This window comes from Phasianus colchicus, chromosome Z (genome assembly GCF_987193195.1).
Source record: "Phasianus colchicus chromosome Z, bPhaCol1.hap1.1, whole genome shotgun sequence".
NCBI lineage: Eukaryota > Metazoa > Chordata > Aves > Galliformes > Phasianidae > Phasianus > Phasianus colchicus.
Genome location: NC_143476.1, coordinates 27,290,189 through 27,311,094, shown reverse-complemented (window position 1 = coordinate 27,311,094; position 20,906 = coordinate 27,290,189). Strand labels below are relative to the sequence as shown.

At 38.6% G+C, this 20,906-nt stretch overlaps 1 protein-coding gene across 11 annotated transcripts in view; it reads left to right on the top strand.

Annotated features, from left to right (window-relative positions):
- CAST (calpastatin) overlaps positions 1–20,906 on the top strand; it is a 63,499-nt gene that overhangs the window by 21,047 nt on the left and 21,546 nt on the right. For 8 of the 11 annotated variants that reach the window (XM_090132491.1, XM_031605299.2, XM_090132490.1 and 5 more), the window contains 5 exons: positions 12,341–12,400; positions 17,416–17,466; positions 18,687–18,743; positions 18,844–18,960; positions 20,590–20,682. In XM_090132491.1, coding sequence (XP_089988617.1) covers positions 12,341–12,400; positions 17,416–17,466; positions 18,687–18,743; positions 18,844–18,960; positions 20,590–20,682 — 378 coding nt within the window. Of the gene's footprint in view, positions 1–2,405; positions 2,870–12,340; positions 12,401–17,415; positions 17,467–18,686; positions 18,744–18,843; positions 18,961–20,589; positions 20,683–20,906 lie in introns of those variants that run through there. The other 3 variants (XM_090132495.1, XM_090132494.1, XM_090132488.1) reach the window with 3 other exon arrangements.

The following is a 20,906-nucleotide window of genomic DNA, read 5'->3' as shown; positions in this document are numbered from 1 at the left end:
TCCCATCACTGCTGCTGCTATTACTCAGCTGCATCTGCCTGCTCAGTGTCTTCTTAGAGAGGCTTTGTACTGGGTTGTCTGTGCCTTCCTGTGGTAGAAGGTAGAAATGCTGCCTCTTCACTCTCCTTTCTTTTGTATCTGCATAGTTTTTGTGATCTCTGCGTGAAGAGCGTTCAGGAAGATGAATCAGCAAATTTAACATGTCCATTTTCTGTAAGACTCAAGTCTAGATGAATTATTTAAAAACATTTAACTGAAATAAATGTTCTGATTTCTTACTACCGCTATTTTTTTCTAGAACAAACTATCATAAGCCTTTCTCTTGTTTTTGGTGTAAAGTTTTGTTTGGTTGCTATGTTGTACAAGAGTATCTTCAGCAAGCATATGCCTTTTACAGAACCATATCAGGTAAATGGAGGAAGAAAGAAGCTCAGGAAGAGTTATGATCAGTTGTTGAGCAGCCTTTTCCTCTATTTTTTAGCTGCCAGGATGCACAAACCAGGAGGTCATGTTAGTATTATTAACAGGCAGAAATGAAGAATTAAAACTGAACTAACCTCCCTCCTGAACTGGAGGTGATATGCCAGCATTGGTGTATTTTCTTTTATGGTCTTTTACATTGTTGGTTTTTTTTTTTTTTTTTAACCATTTCCTTAGCCAGAAGGAATACCAATTCATCGTGCAGTGTTCAATCATACTTGTTAATAGAAGACACTAATATTTGATTACAGCTGGATCTGGCTAGTTTTCTTGGATCTTTCTGATGTTATGTGATGATATCAAATGGGTTTTAATGGCTTTTTTATGTAAAAGATTTTTGGTGTTAATCTTAGTGAACCCTCTGAATTACTATTACTGGTTTTTATTTTGTTGTTAGGCTCTGTAGTTTAATGAAGTTAGCATTATTTTCCATGTTACTTCCATGGACAGTTTATTGAAGCAGTGCTGGGTGAATTCAACAACACTGGAAATTCAGCAAGAATTACTTTTATTTCAGACTTGAGTGATACTGAATGTTTTCAGAGGAAGCTTCTTGATAATAAAGACATAAAAAAATTCAAGATTACTTATTTCCGACTATCACCCAAATTAACACTGTTCTAAAAGGGATTCAATCTTTTGCCATGTGCAAGACAGGAAGATAAGAAAAAGAATAATCACTAAACATTATTGGGCATTAGAATGGAAATTCTCTCAAGTCTGAATATGAAGATTAATGATGAAAATTGATTCCTGCTCTCAGGATTTTTATTGTATTTATTTAATTATTTATTTGGTGCTATGTACTGTACTTGTCGCTAAATTCTGATTTTTGTGAATTTTATACCAGCACATTGTTGTGAAGGAAGCCATTTCTAAATAGAGGAAGTTGCAGTACTGATTTGGTGTGTCCACAGAAATGTGTACATCTATTCCTGTGTTGCAGTAAAGTGAGCAGTAGTTTTGTTTGCCATTTGGGGTTTACTGCCAGAAACATTTAAATGAAAACTTTTGTTGCATGTTTTCCTTAGAGCATATGGGTGCACACATCCTTTGTAGGTGCTTTGTAACAAAGTTGTGGGGTGTTTCCTGCGAGCTGTTCTTAGAATTACCGCTATTGGGTTACCCTGTATTTTAGAAGGATCAGAACTGTGTCAGTGTGGAGGTCAGTGCTGGTTTTCTTGGTAGCAGAGACATGCTAAAAATGGAACACAATACTAAAAATGTAAACTGTAGTAATATGGAAAATGTGTGGAAGTCCTGACTTCATGTAATGCTATAGGAGGAGGCTTTGGTTACTGGAAGCTATTTGAAAAGTAGGGTTGTAAGAAACAAACTGCTCTCAAGAGGTATAAATTGTAATGTTCTGCGAGGATATAAGTCAATGTACTGTGATCATTTAAGAAAAAGGATTCTGTACTTCACTCAGAAGAGTGCTTTCTTTAGCACTCTGTGTGATCCTTGGGTACTCTGTTTCTACTTTCCTTCTTGGGATGACTTTTTATTTATTGTTTCCTTGAGGTAAATGGCAGAGAGATTATTCTGAATAATGATTGAAGTATTCGTTAGTCTTGTTGGAGCTTTTTCTTTAAAAACACACAAGCAAGTAAACAAACAGAAATACTCCGATTACACGTGTTCAGAATTTGATTCTGAAGAAAAAAAAAAGCAACAAAGTGCGAGTCATATTTGATGTTTCAAAATACCTGAAACTTTTAACTTCTAAATTAATATAAGTTATTCGGATTTGCTGTGATTAAAATAGTCTTAATCAGACAAGTTCCTGTGGCTTAATGGGCCCAGCCATTTCATTTCTCCTGATACTGGAACTATGGAAGGGTCCAGAGGAGACCATGAAGATACTCAGAGGGTTGGAGCAGCTCTCGTGTGAAGAAAGGTTAAGGGAGCTGAGCTTGTTTGTCCTGGAGAAGAAGATACACAAACGTTAATTCTGCTTAGGGCAAGTGAGTGGGTTCCTTTCCTCAGCACCAGCACAGCAAGCTCAGCAGTTGTAAACTCCTTTTGGGAAGTTAAGCGTAAGGCAAGGTAGGCAGATAGGTGGCCCGGGCTGTGCTGCCTGGTGGGGGAATGGGTTCCACCGCCTTTGGGGCTTTCATCTGCAGCCGAAGGTAGGCAGACGCACGTCCCGTCGCATCGCAGTGTGGAGTGCGCTGGTTCTACTCCCGCAGCGACGTGGTGCAGCCCGCCGTGGCGTGCCTGGGCTCCCCTCCCCGCATGCAGATGGACTTGGTGCTGGCAGAGGTGGGTGGTGCCAGGAGTCGCGGGACGGCGCGGGAGCTGGTGCTGTGAAAACTGAAACCACAACCTGGTGAGAGTACCAGCCTCGCCAGGGTGTTACTGCTGGGAGCAGGAGGCCTGCCTGTAACGTGTAAGCTAGCTGTTCTTGCTGGGTTTTCTTTCATATTACCTCTGCTTTGCACTCAGTCACATTTTGTACTTCTTGTTTTTTGCCTTTCTTTTCTGGGATTTTTGTGGGCTGAACTAAAACTAGCTGCTGGCCTTTGGGGTTTCTCATCTGCAGCTTTTAAGAGCTGTGTGTAGTGAATTGCCTTTAAAATTATTTTAACCTGTTGTCAATGATCTTTTCAGTTTCCAGTTCGGTAGGAATGCATGTTACGTGTGTTACACAAGAAGTTGTTTACATGACATAGCAGAATCTTGAATGTGGGAGACATGAGGAAGAGCTGACTGTTTCAGTAGTGTTTGAGTTGTTCTGTGTTACTGTACTGATGTTTTCTTTTCTTCTTCCTCCTTCCCCCTTACTCCCCCCACCCCCCCATTTTTTTCAGCCTATGCTGTCCTTGCATCAAAAACTCTTATAATTGCAGGGTTTAATATACCCATGGCACATACAGAGCATTGGGTATTCAGGGTGGAGTGACCTGCAAGAACTACTTCTTGGTTTAAGTCTGTTTAGGTGTCAGTACTATTTTGACAAGCGTTTGTTGTACTTCATACATAAATGATGCTAAACTTTCAGATACATACAACCATATGGAGAAAAAAAATGCCTTTTATTAAATTGTGCATTATTGCTGTTTCTATAGTGGTAGAAATTAAGTAGGATTTGCTTATTATATGTCAGATTTTAGCTACTGTAAAATGAAACTGCTGATCCATAACCATTGGTATTCTCTGTTTCATCTGAAAACAGTATGCAACTTTTTAGGAGAAGTAGGGTTATCAGAGTCGTCCCTCCTCACTTTTATCTTTGGAGAAAATGAAGACAGTACATTAAATAACACATGGTTCTCAAACGTTGCAGAGACCTGTGTTGACTGTTTGATTCATCTCCAAGACTATGATTTTGACAGTCAAACTAGATACTATTTGTAATGGCCAGCTAGAGGTGAATGAGTGACAAGAAACTTTTTAAAAGTAGTCGCTTCAGTATAAAACCTGTTGGTTGTTTTTTTTTTTTTTTTTTTTTAAATTAAGTAGTTCTTACTGACAGCCTGTAATATAATATGGTGTTTTATTTTTCTGTTTTTAAGGGAGTGGTTAAGTATGCCAGGCATGCAGAACTAGCAGAAAAATCTGTTCCTGATCTTGGACTTCCAGAATGGCTTGTTCCATGGATGAGTCCCAGTGTTGTCACGGATCAGCCAGTGTTGTCTCACAACACTGCTGCTATAATTTTAATCCTTACATGGACACTCCCAGTTTCAAATCTAGGCAAAGCTGCGTTGTGTTAAAGTTGGTGGATCTTGGAGGATGGGAAATGGGTGTGGAGAAGAGTCACAGTGAAACCTCTGTCTCCAGAAAGCAAAGGAACTTCCTTTATGAGTGAGTTAGCCCTCTGTGTGTCACTGTCTTCATTTTTGCTCTTGTTTTCCTGAGCTAGAACATGGTCTCAGAAACATGTGGGACTTTGTTGAGATTTTCTTCTGCAAAAAGAAGAACCCAACAGGAAGGCAGGGAGGTTTGTGGCCTTGTGAACTTGCTCCTCAGGAGCTCAGAAGCCATAATGGCACTACAAGAAGTAATCTATCATCCTGCCTTTATGTCTTGAAGTGCTGAAAGTTGTAATCCTTAGAGTAGAACCTCTATGAGACATGACAGGACTTCACAGAGAAGGATATCTTATATTTTTCATCTGGAGGTTAATGTGCTCATTCGCTCTAGAACATTCATGGGACCATTCTAAAGCAAGTTTGGCTGTTCCTGAGTTAAGAACCTATCCTGAAATTAAGAAATGTATTAATCTGGCTTTTTAAAGTTGTAATTATGAATTAATATTGAGCTCCCTCCCTTCCTTCCTTCCTAGTTATGGAGTATTATTGTGAGTTGATATTTTAAAAACAAAAATTTACTAAAATTCCTTGCATTGATTTTTGTTTCTTCTATCTTATTTTCCCATAATTTTGATATCTAACACCTTTGTCAGATACAACAATGCATGTATCAGTTCATAGTGCTTTGTTAATAATACTTCTGTTCTGAGCCCTGAGTGTCTAGTGAACAGTATTCCTCAATAGATCTTGTGACCACTGGCTGGCCATTATGTGTATTGCTTGGTTTGATATTGTAAGAAAAATAATCAAGTTCAAAACCTTGGAGAGCATTAGTTTTATGATGAGGTCTTCTTTTAAATTATATGGTTAACTTTTTAAGCCCCCCTACCTTAAAGACTGCTGGCTTGATTTGGAATTTACAGTTTCTATTCCTGCCCTCCTGAGGCAGGACTTCGCGTGCTATCCCTTGGTTGTACTGCAGACCAAGTGACAAAAAACCTAGCTGAAATCAGCAGCTGCATGCACGTGGTTGGCACCCCGTACCTTGTTTTTCTGGTATTTTCTTATCAGCATGCAGTATGCTGCTGCAGATAGTTCCAGAACATTCTGTTGTTTGAAATCACACACAGAAATGGCAGTTGTTATAATAATTACAGCTATTAGCTCTCCAGTGAACACCTCTATGTAGAAAAATTTAGGGGTGGGAAGAGAGTTTTCTAACTACCTATGAAAAAAGAGAATTCTGTTCCTGGGACTAGTACATACGCTAATGTGATGCAGTAATTTGTTGTGCTCGGTGGGAACCTGAGTAGAGTGGTGACAGTGTTGTTACCCTGCTTCTAATAATCGAGTATGACTGAATGGAAATAAAACTCCAGTGTGTGCCAACGTGGAGAACATACTGTAAGTGAAAGTGGAGTTTTCCAAAAGCAGATGACTAAAGAACACATTTTAAGAAGAAATTAGAATGGAGAGTTTAAAACATTGTAATGATGTCAAAACTTTTTCATGACACCTCTATGCCCAATAAATAGTTTTATCTGATAATCAAAAATGTGTCTGCTCTGAGTAGTTTTGGTGTGCATAGCCATGGGAACTTTCTGACAATGAAAAGTTAAGTGTGAAAGTAGAATGCTTTTTACTCGAAAACTTTTCCAATGTAGTAAAGCCTGAATTTTACAATGGAGATCTATAATCTGGATTCTGTATTCTGTGCTTTTAACTCTACTTATAAGACAGAGAGTACATGGCCTGCAATATTAAAGACATGATCTACTTGCATATGCACAGAGCCTGAAGGTAGCAGGTGAACTCTCCTTTCCTATGTTAGGTATGCACTGACTTTCTTTCCAGGTCAGATTTTATCTGTCCATAGATCAAATTGTACGTTAAGATACTGTGCATCTTCTGTGACTGACTAGCAGACTATTTTATTCTACTTCCAAAATAAGTAAACAAAAAAACCCTGTAAAAAATATCAGTCATAGTAGGAGACACTAACAAATAAAGTTATTACATCTTACCATCACCTGTGGGATGGTTCTAATTTTTTCTGCATGCCCCTAACTTCCTGCACATGAGTAACCAGAAACTGAGATGTTGGAAGTTTTTGGAAGAGTCAGGTCTTCCAAAATATCCCAGAGTTGTTTGACATTCACCACTCTGGGTTGTGTGTTGGGCTTGTTTGTTTGTTTGTTTGTTTGTTTTTGTTGAGGTATCAGCTGTTTGGGAATCTTAATTGTAACATTAAAATAATACTTAAAGAAAAAAAAAATCGTGTCAGTATGAAGCTTTGGATTTGACATAGATTGCTGAGATTTTAAAATACACCTGAAGGTGGTTTGTCTGATCAATTTGTAGGTGATGCAAAGCCTTGTTCTTCACTTTGATACATTTGTTACTCATTTTATTCACAGGTTGGGCTTGATAGTTAATTTCAAATAACCTAACTTGGGTATTACTGTTTAAATGAAACCTATTGCTTTAAATTTGTATGCCATTGTCCATAAGCTTTAGCCAGTACATTAAAATACAGGGATTAAGTTCTGCCACATTTCTTTCCTGTATTAAAATGGCATAAATGTTGTTCTAAGTAATCAAAACAGAAAAAGACTATAGGTGTGAGTCTGTTATGAAACTTGACTGCACAATGTGCTGTGTGGTCTTCCGTATATTTTGCAGCACTTGAAGCTTTGTGAGCTATTCAGCTCTTCCATTCTTGGTTCAGACCAATCTCTTTAAAACATGCTTTGTCACGTCAAGAGCAAAGTTGGAAAACTTTGCTGTGTCAGGGCTTTAATGACTTTAGTGGTGTCATAATAACAATGTTAGTAAATAATTTCACTTTAAATTAAAATCTGGCTACGGAAAAACAAAACAAAACTAGCTGTCCTTCAGGGACTGTCATCTTCTTGTCTCTCATTAAATGTCACGGGCAGTACCACCTTTTTCACTAACATGGTACAGTATACATTTCAATAGTGAAAAAATTGCTCTCTTCATTATATGTAATAAAGTCAGTCCAGTGTAGGTTGTTTAGGAAGGAAACCATGCTGACCACTTTAAAAAAGAAATTAATCACATCAGGTCAACAAAATGGCTTGTATACTTGGGATGTTTTGTGTAAACATACCAGAGCCTGACTGATAGGCAGGTACTAAGTAGAAATCCATATTTCAATATATCATGTTGTTATGTTTCTAATATAAAGTCTCCACGGTATTAATAAGAGCCTGAGTTTTCATTTTCTCTTTTTCATCTGTTAAAAAGAAGTTTTTCTGAACAACTGAATAGTGAAATTATTTTTTGTGTAAGAGGGGCAGTTAAAGAATAATAGGATACTTCCAGAATTATTTAGGATAGAAAAGCCATAGAAGCATTCAAATTTGTAATTGTTAACTCAGCTATTATATAAATTACATCCTTAGAGTTTCAGTGCTATATTTTTTTCCAGTTTTAAATATAAATAGCTTTGCTTGCATTGTTACAAAATGTGTTGTTAAATGCACTAATAGTTCATAAATACTATTCTTGACCTGTCTTCTGCCTGCTGAAAGACTTCTGCAGTGTGCTATAATCCAGATGAGAGATCTAACCTGAACAATGAAACAAATCAAATGGCATTTTATACTGCAGTGAAATAATCAACTGTTATTTTAGAATAGTTCTCCAAACAAGATTTGTTGCTTCTCACACACGCGCTGTTAGAAACAGAACCATTTGCTTAACGGAGCAACCATCTTTAATCAGACAAACCAAATTTTTGCCGTGTATTACACAGCTATAATTAATAACCAAGCCCATTTTACAGTTACACATTCAATCATTTATGTATCACTGTTTTGTTGCAGCAGGTGTTTTTCTCTGCATCGTTGGACGTATAGGATAATAATACTTACTGTAAGAAGTATTATATAAAAAAATAACTTTTTTATTAATTGTTAAGCCTAGGAGGTATCGCCAACTCTTTATGAGAGGTGTGCAAGCCCTAAAGAGTACTCATGTAGCTCTTTAGCCTTCTTTTCTGTGTTGAGTGCTGCTGTATCACTAATCAGACATTTGCTTGAGCTGGCCCAAAAGCTCCAGTGCTGGAAGTGCCTAGCTCATCTTGGCAGCGCTGCTGTGCAGAGCCTGTTCTCCTGAGAAGAAAAATCTCTCAACTTTGATCTGTTACAATATTAAGCTGAATTATTCCTCTTTGCCCATTTTTTTTTCTTCTGTCTCTTTAACCAGGGGACAAAAGCTGCATCTTCCCTTTTCTGTAATGTGCACAGTCCTCGTGCTCAGTTTTTCATTTCTCCCTCACAAATTTGTCTTCAGATCTACTTCTTTTCTGTTTCTGCTGCAGTGTGATGGCCAGAACTGTCATAGCACTTGTCCGAGAGTGGCTTAAGCTGGAAAGATGGAAATTTATTCCTGTATTTTGTATTATCAGTTGCAGAATTTGTCATGGTTCCCCTCTGTCTGTTTTTGGCAGTAGTGTCTCAGCTTGTGGTACTGCAAAATTGTGTTTCTGTTGTTAATGCTGTCCAATGGTGCTGCCTGCATATCTTCTGTTGTTCTCTTGCTTTTGTTTTCTCTTGTTTTGCATCTAAACTTCGACCTTAGTGCAGCTTCATCAGTGCTTTCAGAGACTTCTTTGAAGCTCTTCCCTTGTGCTGGAGGAATGCAGGTTTGTAAGTGTAGCAGAGTAACCTCCCTGTTTGCTCCAGAGTATATCCTTCGAAGAACCGTGAAAAATTGTGGCGACATCAGAGTGTCCTACAGAGTTTCTTTCCTATTCATCAGGCTTTTTGCCACATTTGATTTGTATTCAGTGTTAGATTGACTTTGTATGCTGTCTGTTAATTCTTATTTATTCTTTTGTTATCGTCTGTTTGTTTGTGTATTATTCTGTAAATATTTTCAGCATCTCCTTTTCAGTGAGCTGGCTGCTACCTTGCACCTTACAGTTGTTTCCAGGACTGAGCAAGGACTGTTTTCTGACCAATACTTTTCTGTGTAATTTTCAGAAGTAACAGTTTAAGCTGATAATGGTCTTTTCTGCATTGTGTGCAGTACAGTTTCAGTAATTTGCAGCTTTCAATAACTTGAGAGCTGGCATAGGGTTCTTTTGCTGTTTTGTTTTTCCAAGAGGCATTTACCTTCACTTCCTTAAATAGTAAAAACTATTCTCTTTTGATGTTTCCTACCTTTACTTTCTTTGATCTCCTCTCCTGTTACTATGTCCATTTTATTTCCGCGTGTATGGAATACACTCAGTGAGACTAGGTTATATGCTTTTTTATTTTTCACATTTTGGGCTGTTGTTTTTTTTTTTTTCTTTTCTTTTGTCACTGCTCTCTTTCAACGTTAGTGTAAGGTCTGCCTTGTTACATTTGGCAGGCCAGTTTTGAAGGGCATTCCTTCTCTTATCAGACAGACCCTGTGTCTCAGCAGACCGTCCTGGAACACACTGTTCTTAACTCACAGTCAGCAGTGTCTGAGCTCTGTTGGTCTGTTCCCATGTTCATCCATCAGCCTGGACTCTCTCTGAGTGCCTTCCTAAGGGCTGTGCACTAGGAAGCAGGTAGGGGCTGCATGGCACTGCCAGCATCACTGTGTGTCTAGGGGCCAGAGCTGTGTGTGCAGCCACAGGAAAAGCGTCAGTGCTGATGACACTGTCTTTCCATTTGTTGTAGGCTCTGCCCTTTGCATCTGAAACAACGCAAGAATTACTGTGTTTTCTGCCACCCAGTCCATGTTTTTCTGCCTCCAGAAGCTGAGCTCTCCTTATTCTTCCCTTCCTGTTGGACGGTTTAAGCTTTTCTGTTTTTCCGGGCAGGTTTCTTTGGCACAGTCTGTGGCAGGGGTTTGCCATCCTTTTTCATGAGCACAATATGCTTTGCTGTGCTGGAGCCTCTCTAGCAGCTGTACATCAGGCAGTTGTTATCCTCGTTGCTAGGCAGCATTTTAATGTTTACCTCTGAGCCTGACATGCATTTTTATGCTGCTTGCAGGACAAAACTTCACCCATTCTGCAGTCTGATTAATGGGCTGCAGCAAATGCAGTGTTTTCATAGCTTCCCTACTACCGGGTAAAGCACGTGTGCCTTGGAACAGGAAAACCAGAACAACCCACAGTAAGAAGTTGTCACCCAAAATGGACTTGCAGGAGTCAGACTGTTTTTATAGGCTGCGTGTTAGTTACGAAACACGTATTTAGACCATGGCAGCCTTCTGTGTCACCACCCTGTGAGGCTTAGTGTGATTATAGACTGTGAGCACAGAAGGCCTTGGAAGAAGAGACTTGAAAATTAGAGGCCTTCAGTATTGGGAACTGGGGCAAAAGGTGCTGTATGGATGGAACAAGGCACACTGTGCTCTGTGGGAGCCAGAAGACCACAGCAGTGTGGTGCTGCCCTTGTATGCAGAAGTGGTCTGTGAACACAGAAGTACAACTTTGCTTCTCAGTAGCAGCTGATGAGCAGCCATTTATTAACTGCTTTCTATCCCCTAGCTGTCACTGTCAGCTACTGCAGTGGTGGTGGATATCTGCAGGTCAAGGTGCTGCTGCTGTACTGGACCTTGATGAAGTTTTTCAGCGTGTTGCAGGAAGAAGGGTTGGTGTGGGAGTTTTTTGCAGGGGAGGAAGGGATAAGGTTCCCGTACATCATAAATAAATCATACAGTGCAGAAAACAGAGACGTGTCTCTGTGAAATGAATAGGGACTAGGATGACTAATACGGAGGTGTAGAGCAGATACGTACGTATTAGTCATGTAGAAGGAATTCAGATTAATTTCATGGAGGAGTAAGAAAAGGAAAATGTGTTACAGAGCAAAATAAGAAAAACATGATGTTGCCTGCAGAATACTTGATGATAATATATAAAAAGATCATTCAGATAAAAAGATCATTCAGAAACATTTGTTCCTTGTCCTGATATAGGAGGCTTTAAAAAATTCTAATGTACATCTCCACTCATACAAAAGTTCTCACCTATTATATAATTAGTCTTTATTTATATATGTAAGTGGAAGTGGAAATTATTATTACAGTTCTCTAGTGTGGCAATTGCAGATTCTCTCCGTCGTATACTTAGAGTTGTTAAGCCTCTTACCAAGAAAGGTATCAGATGTGTTACAAGGAAGAACACTCTATAGTCATCATAGCATACTTTTTAAATTTTGTACAACATTTTATTATTCTTGAGAAATAGTTATGTTGTGAAAAAGAAATATTTCAAATTTCTATGTGGAAATAAGAGGTCACTCCAAGAGTGGAATAGTTATGCAGCCTCTGAGTTCCTTCAGACTACACATGTTTAAGTGCAGTAAGAGCTATGGTAAGCATCTGAAGAAAATGAAATGTACAATTTTTTTTTTTATTTGTGCTGTTCATTTAAATGCAAACTGTGAACTCGTTGCTGCAATTGAGTTTGCAAATGCAGCTTCAAGCAGAGAAACAGTAAACAGGATAGAGAGGTAGTATTGCATTTGTGTAAAGTATTGATGAGTGAATTAAAGTATTAATTTCTGGGCTGTAGAATTTGATACAGTTACTGGAGAAGTCAAACATCTGCTGTTGGGGGTAACACTGGGGAGATAACATTGCTGAAACTAGGAGAGTGGACTTTGTTGTTCATAGCTCTTTTGAATGGATTGCATGATGTGTATGATCACTTCTTGGTGTGTGTTACATGGAAAATAACCACTCCTTCTCATCTCAAAAAATTTGAGCTTCCAATTCAGTACTGAATATTTTGTGTGACTGACTAGTAAATCCAAAAGCATAATTACTTTATGAAGAAATCTGAAATGTGTAAGAACTCTGCATAGTAGGTTTAAGCTCAGTACAAGAGCAGAATTTGAGTTTGTTTTGATACTTGATATGAAATTTGCCTTTGGTGTGTGCTGGAAAAAAGTGTTGTTACAAGATCTGTTGTCAGAATCCTGCAAAAACACATAGGAGAAATACAAGCAAGATAGAAGATGTAAAATGATAAATCTGGTTTTCAGTAACACTGTATTTTTTACTCCTGGCTGCTTATCTAATGAATTCTGGCTGCCTATAGTTACTGTATGGAAGTATGTAGAATTTATTGTTTGCTTTTTTTCTTTCAGAAGCAGTCTCCCTCTGCGGATGCATCAAAACCACCCATTATGAAGCCATCAGAAGCAAAGGTACAGATTTCTGAGACATGCAGTCTTATAGCTAAGCAGAATTATGCAAAGCAGCGGAATTTCTTTTTTCATACTTTGATACTGACTAACTTTGCTTTGCATATTTCTTGTCTACAGCTTAGTTTCTTCATTTAAAAAAATCTAAACAATGCTGTACAAAGGACTTACGGGTTTTATGAAAACAGTGCCAAATTTTAGTGCAGTCTTGCTTCATGACATGTATATAGCTCCCCCCAGTGTAATTACAGTTTTATTCACCTAATGATAATTTCACAGACTGCATTTTCTTGTGAATCACCTATTGTTGGCTGTCTGATAGCATCCTTGCTTTTGTTCTTCGTACTTGTTTTCGGTCAGTCTTGTGACTACGACTTCTACTGTATAGAAGGTGTATAATCAATCCTTGTGCTTTACTAGTTGGAATACAGTCATCCTTGTCATAGTAGATGGGCGTGCTTTTCTTGTTAAAGACAGCCAGCCTAATTTTGCCTGTTTTCACCTACTACAATTTATGAATATTTCAGGAAATGTTTAATGATGTTCTCCCACCATTTTCCATAATTATATCAGTGAATCCAACAAAATTATAGAATACTACCCTAGATCAGTGGCAGACTCTGCAGTGGTGAAACTTACGACTGTCTGCATCTTGTGTTAAATACAAAAAAAAAATGCTTAGAGTAGCAAGATTAGAGCAGGTATCTGGATATAATCTTATCTAGCCCCTCAGTCAGAGCAGAGCCACCTAGGAAGCTTTCAGATGCTCAAGACCTTCCAAACTCTGAGTACCTCTGAGTGTATGGATTGTGCAGTTGTTGCCAATGCTGATGTTTCATCACCTTCATTATGGTTGTTTTTTTTTTTTGTTTGTTTGTTTCTTTGTTTGTTTGTTTTACCTTTTACTGAATTGGAAAATCCTTTGCTGTCTTTTCAGCACCTCTGAGGATAGTCTAGGTCCATCTTCTTTGTGTATAAAGCTAGCTGTTAGATCTTTTAAAACCTTTTCTCTACTTAAAATTTCAAGTAATTCAGAATAATGTGGTAAATTTTTAGAGAGCTCTTTAAAGTGTTTACAAGATGAAACAGCAGCAGAGACATATACTTGAGCACTGACAAAAAAAAAAAGGCTGTCAAACACAAACCACTTCAAAACATAGTCCTGTATTTCCATGTGTAAGTTAACAGATGTTTTCTTCTAATGCGTTGTGTTATTAATGTCGTTTCACCTGCTGGATTAGGCAAGTTACCTGCATTTTGATAGTAGACTCGTTTGAAGAGAAATAGTGTTACTAAATCTTAGTTTGCATTTCTAGTTTTGAATTTCTGGCAAACTAATTCCTTTCTAATTGGCCTGCTGTAAACAAGTCCCATTTCTCTTTTTTGGAATCCCTGTAGTGTACCCACTATCCTTAAATATGTTCTGAACATCTCTTTAGCTTCCAGTTCTGCACATGAATCCTTTGTCTTGAATTAGGCTTGTTTTCTGCTGCTTTGAGAAAGCTGTGATTTACTGCAGCTTGGGGTTGGTTTGTTTGTTTGTTTTCTAACCCACTTTTCAGTCTCCTGAGTCAGTTTAGTATCTGGTCCCTCAGGTCCTGACACAGTGCAGGTAAAGCAGCAGTAGAAGGGGAAGTAGAACATCATCTCAGTAAGGGATTTTGGTCTGTGCTGTGAACTGGTGCTATGGCTTCAGTTTACAACCCGTAAGTAATTGTGACTGCTCACAATTGACTGAATATTTGCCTTTGAATGTGTAGTCTCATACTAAAATAGAGAAAACACTGCCTTGACCTGCCTAGTAATAATTATTTATTATTGGATTTGAACTTTGCTGCTGCTGAAAGTGTATCTAAATAAGTATCTCTTTGTGTGAGCATTTTTTATTCATGATCACATGTTCAATGTTTAGCATCTTAAGGTGTGTATGAGTCTTGAATCAAAGTGTTGCTTTTGTGAGCCCACGTATATTCTGAAGTATTGAAATAGATAAACTTAGAGTATGAGATGTACAGTTTAAAACATAAACAAGTATAACAAATAGTGTATACCCTACTATAAAAATAGATGAAGTAAAATACTACTTACAATATGCAAAAATAATAACATGTAGTTGCAAATAGCTAGGTTGTAAAGCTGAGAATTTATGTTCGTGTTCGATACTCTCCTCAAATATCGACAGAATTGCAAGCACTCTATTTTTTTTTTAATTGTTATTCTGAAAAAAAAGGTGTGTTTAATGTTCTGAAAAGCATGCAAGAAAAACAGAAATTTGTGCTCTGCTTCAGGTCTCAAGCATCCAGCAGGCAACATTCCCGCAGCAGGAAAAGTCAAACTATGCTTTGTGTACCTCTGCTCTCATTTCTCTAACATTATGCTGCCGAAGGTTGTCTCCTGTCAGTTTGATTCTCTGCTTTAGATGTTACATGAATGTATCCAACCTGTTTGAGCCAAAACCTGAAAATTTATGATTGCAGTGTAGGATTTTACACAACTGGATGCCTGTGTCTTTGAGTTAGCCGTACCGTGGTCAAATAACAATAATGCACAAGTGGGAGCGCATAGAGTATGAACCTGTCAAGTATTGAGTTTTAATCCATGTAGGCATCAAGATAAACTCCAAAGGGGGGAAATCTGTGAGGTTAGGTGACTATTACTATTGTTTTTAATACTTATTTTTTCACTACTTTGTAGCACAGAAATTTGTTGATCCTGCTCTCTATCTGTGTTTTGTTTATCTTGTATGGTATTGAATGTCATATGGTGATGTGCTCCATTCTGTAGCTTCCAAGCCTCCGCCCAGCTTGTGCCCAAGTATCTACACTTCTGCACATGTTCACATTTTCACAACCAGTATGGTCCAGTGTATGGGCGTAAATACTACCATAACAAATGATAAACAAGTTTTGACAGTTTCTTTATCTAGGCAGCTATCAAATATAAGCTAGGTATGTCTAAATGGTAATTAATGGCTGGCAGCTGAAATAGGGAAAGATTACAAGCCAACAAACAAATCTAAATTACAGGCTAATATAATGTTATTTGGTTGCTCACTGACTTTTAATAGGCTGATGGAAAAAGCCAATGTGTTGTTTGTCTCTTAGCAACTTTAAATGCGCTCATTTATTAGGATAAAAGGAATAAGGAAGGTTTTTCTGTCTGAGGCTGTATTTCCTGAGTTCAAAACCTGTCTTACTGCATGTGGATACAGTGCAATGACACATACTTCAGATGTGCCTGGTCAGCTGTGGAGAAAGCACAGTCATGAGTAGGTGTAAAAGGCACAGTCTGCTGCCACCGTTCAGCTGCTATGGGCTGTTCTGCTCCCACTGCTCCATCGAGTTGTGCCCCACAACTGCAGATTTCCTCTCTGGGTGACAGGGTAGGAATTCGGGCTCTGTTGCACATATATGGCCATGTAGTTCTCCATGTGTGCTTTTAGATTTTTTGCACTTAGTGCTGTTTCTAGCAGTGAATTAAATTAGTCTTCTCTGAACAAACCATCTCCCCAGTTGATTCTGCAGTGCTTCTGAGGTTTCACACTTACAGGAATTCCCTTCTCTTTGGTGTCCTCTGATGGCTTTCCAGAAACCATGCTGACTCTTCATTTGTTAATCATAGAGCAGTTAAAGTAGCAACAGCAAAAGCAAAGTAGTGAGAAAGCTGTGATGAATCAGCTGGCACTTAGAATCATAGAATCACGGAATGGTTTGGGTTGGAAGGGACCTCAAAGCCCATCCATTCCCACCTCTGTGCCATGGGCAGGCTCCCCCCCACCCCAGCTCAGGATGCCTAGGGCCCCATCCAACCTGGCCTTGAGGGATGGGGCACCAAAGCTTCTCTGGGCAGCTGGGCCAGGGCCTTGCCACCCTCTGAGTAAAGAGTTTTCTCCTAACATCTAACCTAAATCTACCTTCTATAAGTTTAAAACCATTCCCCCTTGTCACTGACATGCCTTCGTAAGAAGTTGCTCTGCAGCTTACCTGTATGCTCTGTAAAGGTTCTAAAAGGCCTCTAAAAGGCCAGGGAGACAGTGAGGTCTCCCTGGAGTCTTCTACAGGCTGAGCAAGCCCAGCTCCCACAGCCTGTCTTTTCATGGGAAATGTTCCAGCCTCTGACTATCTTTGTGGCTCTCCTCTGGACCTGTTCTAACAGCTCCATGTATTTATTGTACTGGGGGTATCAGCCTGGATGCAGTGCTCCAGATGGGACATCATGAGGGCAGCACAGAGAGGGACAATCCCCCCCCCTTCTCCCTGATGCAGCCCAGGATGCAGTTGGCCTTCTGCAGATGCACACTGCTTTCTCATGTCCAGCTTTTTGTGTACCAGAGGCCTCAAGTCCTTCTCTGTAGGGCTGCTCTCATTGAGCTCTTGTCTGAGTCTGTACTTGTATCTGGGATTGACGTAAAACAAGTGCAACATCCTGCATTTGGCCTTGTTGAATCACATATGGGCATTTCTCAGGTCTCCCCGGGTCCCTCTGTACGACATTTCTTTCCTCCAACATGACTGGCCACTCAGCTTGGTGGTGTCTGCAAACTAGCGGAGGCTGCACTCAATCCTGCTGTCCATGTCTGTGACAAAGATGTTACGCTTCAATTTTTCTTTCTTCTCATCATATAGAGCTATCTTTTGGCTTTTCAGTGCTCGTTCTTAATTGTTTCTGTTAGTATTAATTTAGAGCTTACCATACTTGAGGTGAATCATAGGAATCGATTCTGTGGCATGGCTTCCGAAAGTTTTCATATTTAAATTGATCTGTTTATTTTGTTTGTTTATTGGCTTTGTAACCTTTCCTTCGACTCTTGGGTACGAGGAGTGTTTGTGTGTGCTTGTATACATTGACAGTTCTTAGATCAGTGGAGTGAAAGTCAGAGCCAGGTCTTTAAACTGCAGCATACTAGTTGCATTGCACAGGTGCAAACCAATCTAATATTTCTCTTTAAATTAGCTCACACATTAGAAATACACAAATATATTAAATCTCTGTCTGAATATAAATTTGTTACCTTTCAGCCCACACCAACGAGCCAAACAGAACCTGAAAAAACTGCACAGTCAGTGAAGGTGAGTACTTAGTTTTCACTCTTAGTAAGTGTTGCACTTCATTTTTTGACTGACTTTGGAGTAATAGGATAAATTCTTAGCCACTAATTTGTTGCACGAAACTGCTGAATGAGTTGTAACAAACCTGAGTGCAAATGAGCTAGCTAGTGCTTTGTGAAAGCAGTCAGTATGCATTATTGTTTTACAGCAGCTTAGGAAGTCCATCTTGTGCTTATTTAGATGGAAGGTGGGCAGGAAAATATGGAGAAAGCTGGTGTTCTCATTTTTCCAGTTACTAGCCTTGGGATATATTTTCAAATTTGTTTGGATATCAGTCCTGAAATGTGGACTTCTTGTCTGTCACTTGCTGTTAGGCAGATTTATCTGGAAAGAAACAAGCAGTAGGCCAAATAGATTTGCTCACTGTAGACAGGATTAAAGTTAATTCATTTTTTTTCTGCACATTCTCCTTGTTTTACCCTTCCCACATTCCAGAAAAACAAAATATCGCAAGTATGAAATAGAAACAATCAATTCCTTTCCCCAAAGCCATCCAACCGAGAGGGCTGAAGTTACTTCAGGCTTACATTGCAAAACAGGGCAGACTGTAATTGGTTGGAGAGATGTAGTTTATCAAGAGCATGTGAGAAAAGTTAATTCACTTTTTAGTTTGCACTAGTTGAATATATAATTTAAAATAACTTTTTTTAAAGGATAAATGAGTATTAGAGAGTGGAGTAAGCATGCTTTTCTACTTACAGTATCCTAGGTATGGCTGTGCCTGTGATGGCTTCTCTAGATAAATACCTTAATGCGAATACAGTTTGAAAGATGAATCATCTTTGTCTCCTCTAAACTGCACTTGTGTATCAGTAGAAGCATATTTTTTGCATACCTGGCTAAAAATAAGAACCTCTTTTAAGACTGCCATTTTAAAAATGTGCCTGTAGTTAGAGTCTTGCATCTTTTTTTTTTTTTTCCCTAAAACAAGCTATACAAAAGTATTTAAAGGATTGTCCACTTCAGAGGGTGTATTGGGCAGTAAGTACATTCTCCTCCCATTCAAATTTCTGAGTTTTAGTAGATGATAGGAATAAATCTTCTTCTCATGTACTTCCGGTTATGTTTGTTTATGTTTATATAAGAATGTTTATTTATAGATTTATTTACTTACATACTGTAGATCATGTTCCCTGGCATTGAATTGTGGTAAATGATCAGAAGTTTCTCTTTTATGACAGCCATCAAGCTCTCAAAATAATCAACCAGTTGAAGAGAAGCAAAAGGAATCCAGTGGTGTAAGTTATAACCGTCCCTCTCTGATACTCTTTACTTTTGTTTATTTGTGTATGTGTATATGTATTCCCAATCTATTGATAATGGTTTCTCTCCATACAGGCAAAAAGCCCAATTGCACCTTCTGTGGTAACAGCTTTTAAGCCAAATAATACCGGGAAGGAAACTACAAGTCAAGCTGAGTGGCCTTCAAAAGCAACCTCTTCAGACACAGCACAGGTATAGTAAAAGTAGCAATCCAATTTTTATTTTTTATGTTAGGATAAAAGTTAGAATTCTGCATCTAGATGGATTCTTATGCTGAACATTATGAAGCAAGATAGCCTCCAAAAGTCAAAATGTAGGAAAAACTCAGAAACTGTATTAAGTTGAAAGATGCATGTGACAGACCTCTTTTTGTGCTGTTCTAAATTTGAGACACTAGAAATTTCAAATTCTATTCACAGATTAAATTAACCCCCTGGCTATACCAATTCCAGCTAACTCATGAGAACCTTAATGGATAAGGATTGGCTGCAGAGCACATACAGCTTCAGTGGCAGATAGTGTTGGTAGTTTATACTTGTTTGCTAATCCTGATGTGCGTCCACTTTGTTATCCTCTTTGTACATCTGTTTACATTGCTTAACACACTGTGACTTTTATTCCGGCAAGCAATATGCAGATTACTACAGCTGTAGCCCTGCTTCATTGTTTTCCTGTATGTTACATTCTTGGGACTCCTCAGTCCACATAGAAGCTTTTTGCATGTTTCTTGCAGCTACATGGGAGTGACTAGTTCTTCAGTCTTTTCCCCTGCACCTTTATTACCAAAAGTGAGCAGAAGGGACCATGTAATCAGTGCTTTATTGATGTGAGCACTGTCAGCATGGTTCTTCTCTATCTGTACAGTTTAAAGTGTATTTGAAATAGCAGTGTTTAATCCAAATGCAAAGATCAGCAGGTTATATGTTTGCAATAGAATAGGCCTAGCTGCAAAGATGTAGGAAAAAAAAAATTAGGAGGAGAAATGTTGGAAGAAGTTGAGGAGGTATCATTTCAGAAGGGCAAGTGGGGAAAATACTAGAGCAAAAACGTCTGGTAGAGTAAGGATCTACAACTTTTGGTCTTCACATCTGTGTGCATCTGGGTGACAACACCAGAGTACCATGAAGGACTCCTGCAGCTCTACTACAATGTACCGTTTTCTTTTGTTTTTGTTTTTCACAGTAAATGTCAGCAGTGTAGAAGTCTGAAGTCTGTATTGATGTTGTTCCATTACTAAACTCTCTGTTGCAATAAATAGACAGCTTACACTTAATTATTTCAGCAGTATTTGCTGAAAAACCACCATGTAGATGCAAATGAAAGCTTTAAAAAGGGGCTTGGAAGGGAACCCATAATCTTACTGCACTGCAAATTTCTTTGCTGGAAAACAAACAAACAAACAAAAAAAACTTAAAATTGCGTGGATTTTTGCATACAAGATCACACTTTGTGCTGTGATCAAATGCTGGAAGCAGCATATCATTCCAGAATATTGCACGTAGGTGAGATCATTCTGCCAAAGCATTTGGATTCTGTGGAGGTGCATAAACCAGTTGCTGTGTCCAAAATAAGTAGATTTTGCCTCTGAATTGAACATTCTCAGCTAGTCTGAGTATCTGCAAACTGCCGATATCCAGCTTCCAAACCTTTCAGACAGTATGTGGAAATATATATATATTTTTTAATGAAAGTGTAGATAATGAGGAACAGTAGATAGTTGTGCCTGAGTACAATATCTGTTTCACTTTGTATTGTCTGTAGAATTTTTAATACAGGATCACGTAATGAAATGATCTCTTAATTCTTCTCTTATTTCTCCAGGCTGAAAAGACATCCACAGCAGATGGTGCAGTTGCAGTGGGTGCAGGTGCTGTTGCTAGTATGGTTGCTGCAGCTGATAAACCAAATACTGAGGTTGGTCAACACAATCCTAAAGAAATGCTTCCATTGTAAATTGACTTCAGGGAATGTTTCTTTTTCTGAAACTTTCCTGTTTCAGCAAAAATAAATTTGTAATTTCTGAAGTACTGCTTTCTAGTAGTTATGGATTGTGATTGAAGGACTACGTGAAGGAAAAGGTAAACAACTAATGGCATGGCATTTGCGTTCTGATTGATTTACAGTTACTTTTACCACAA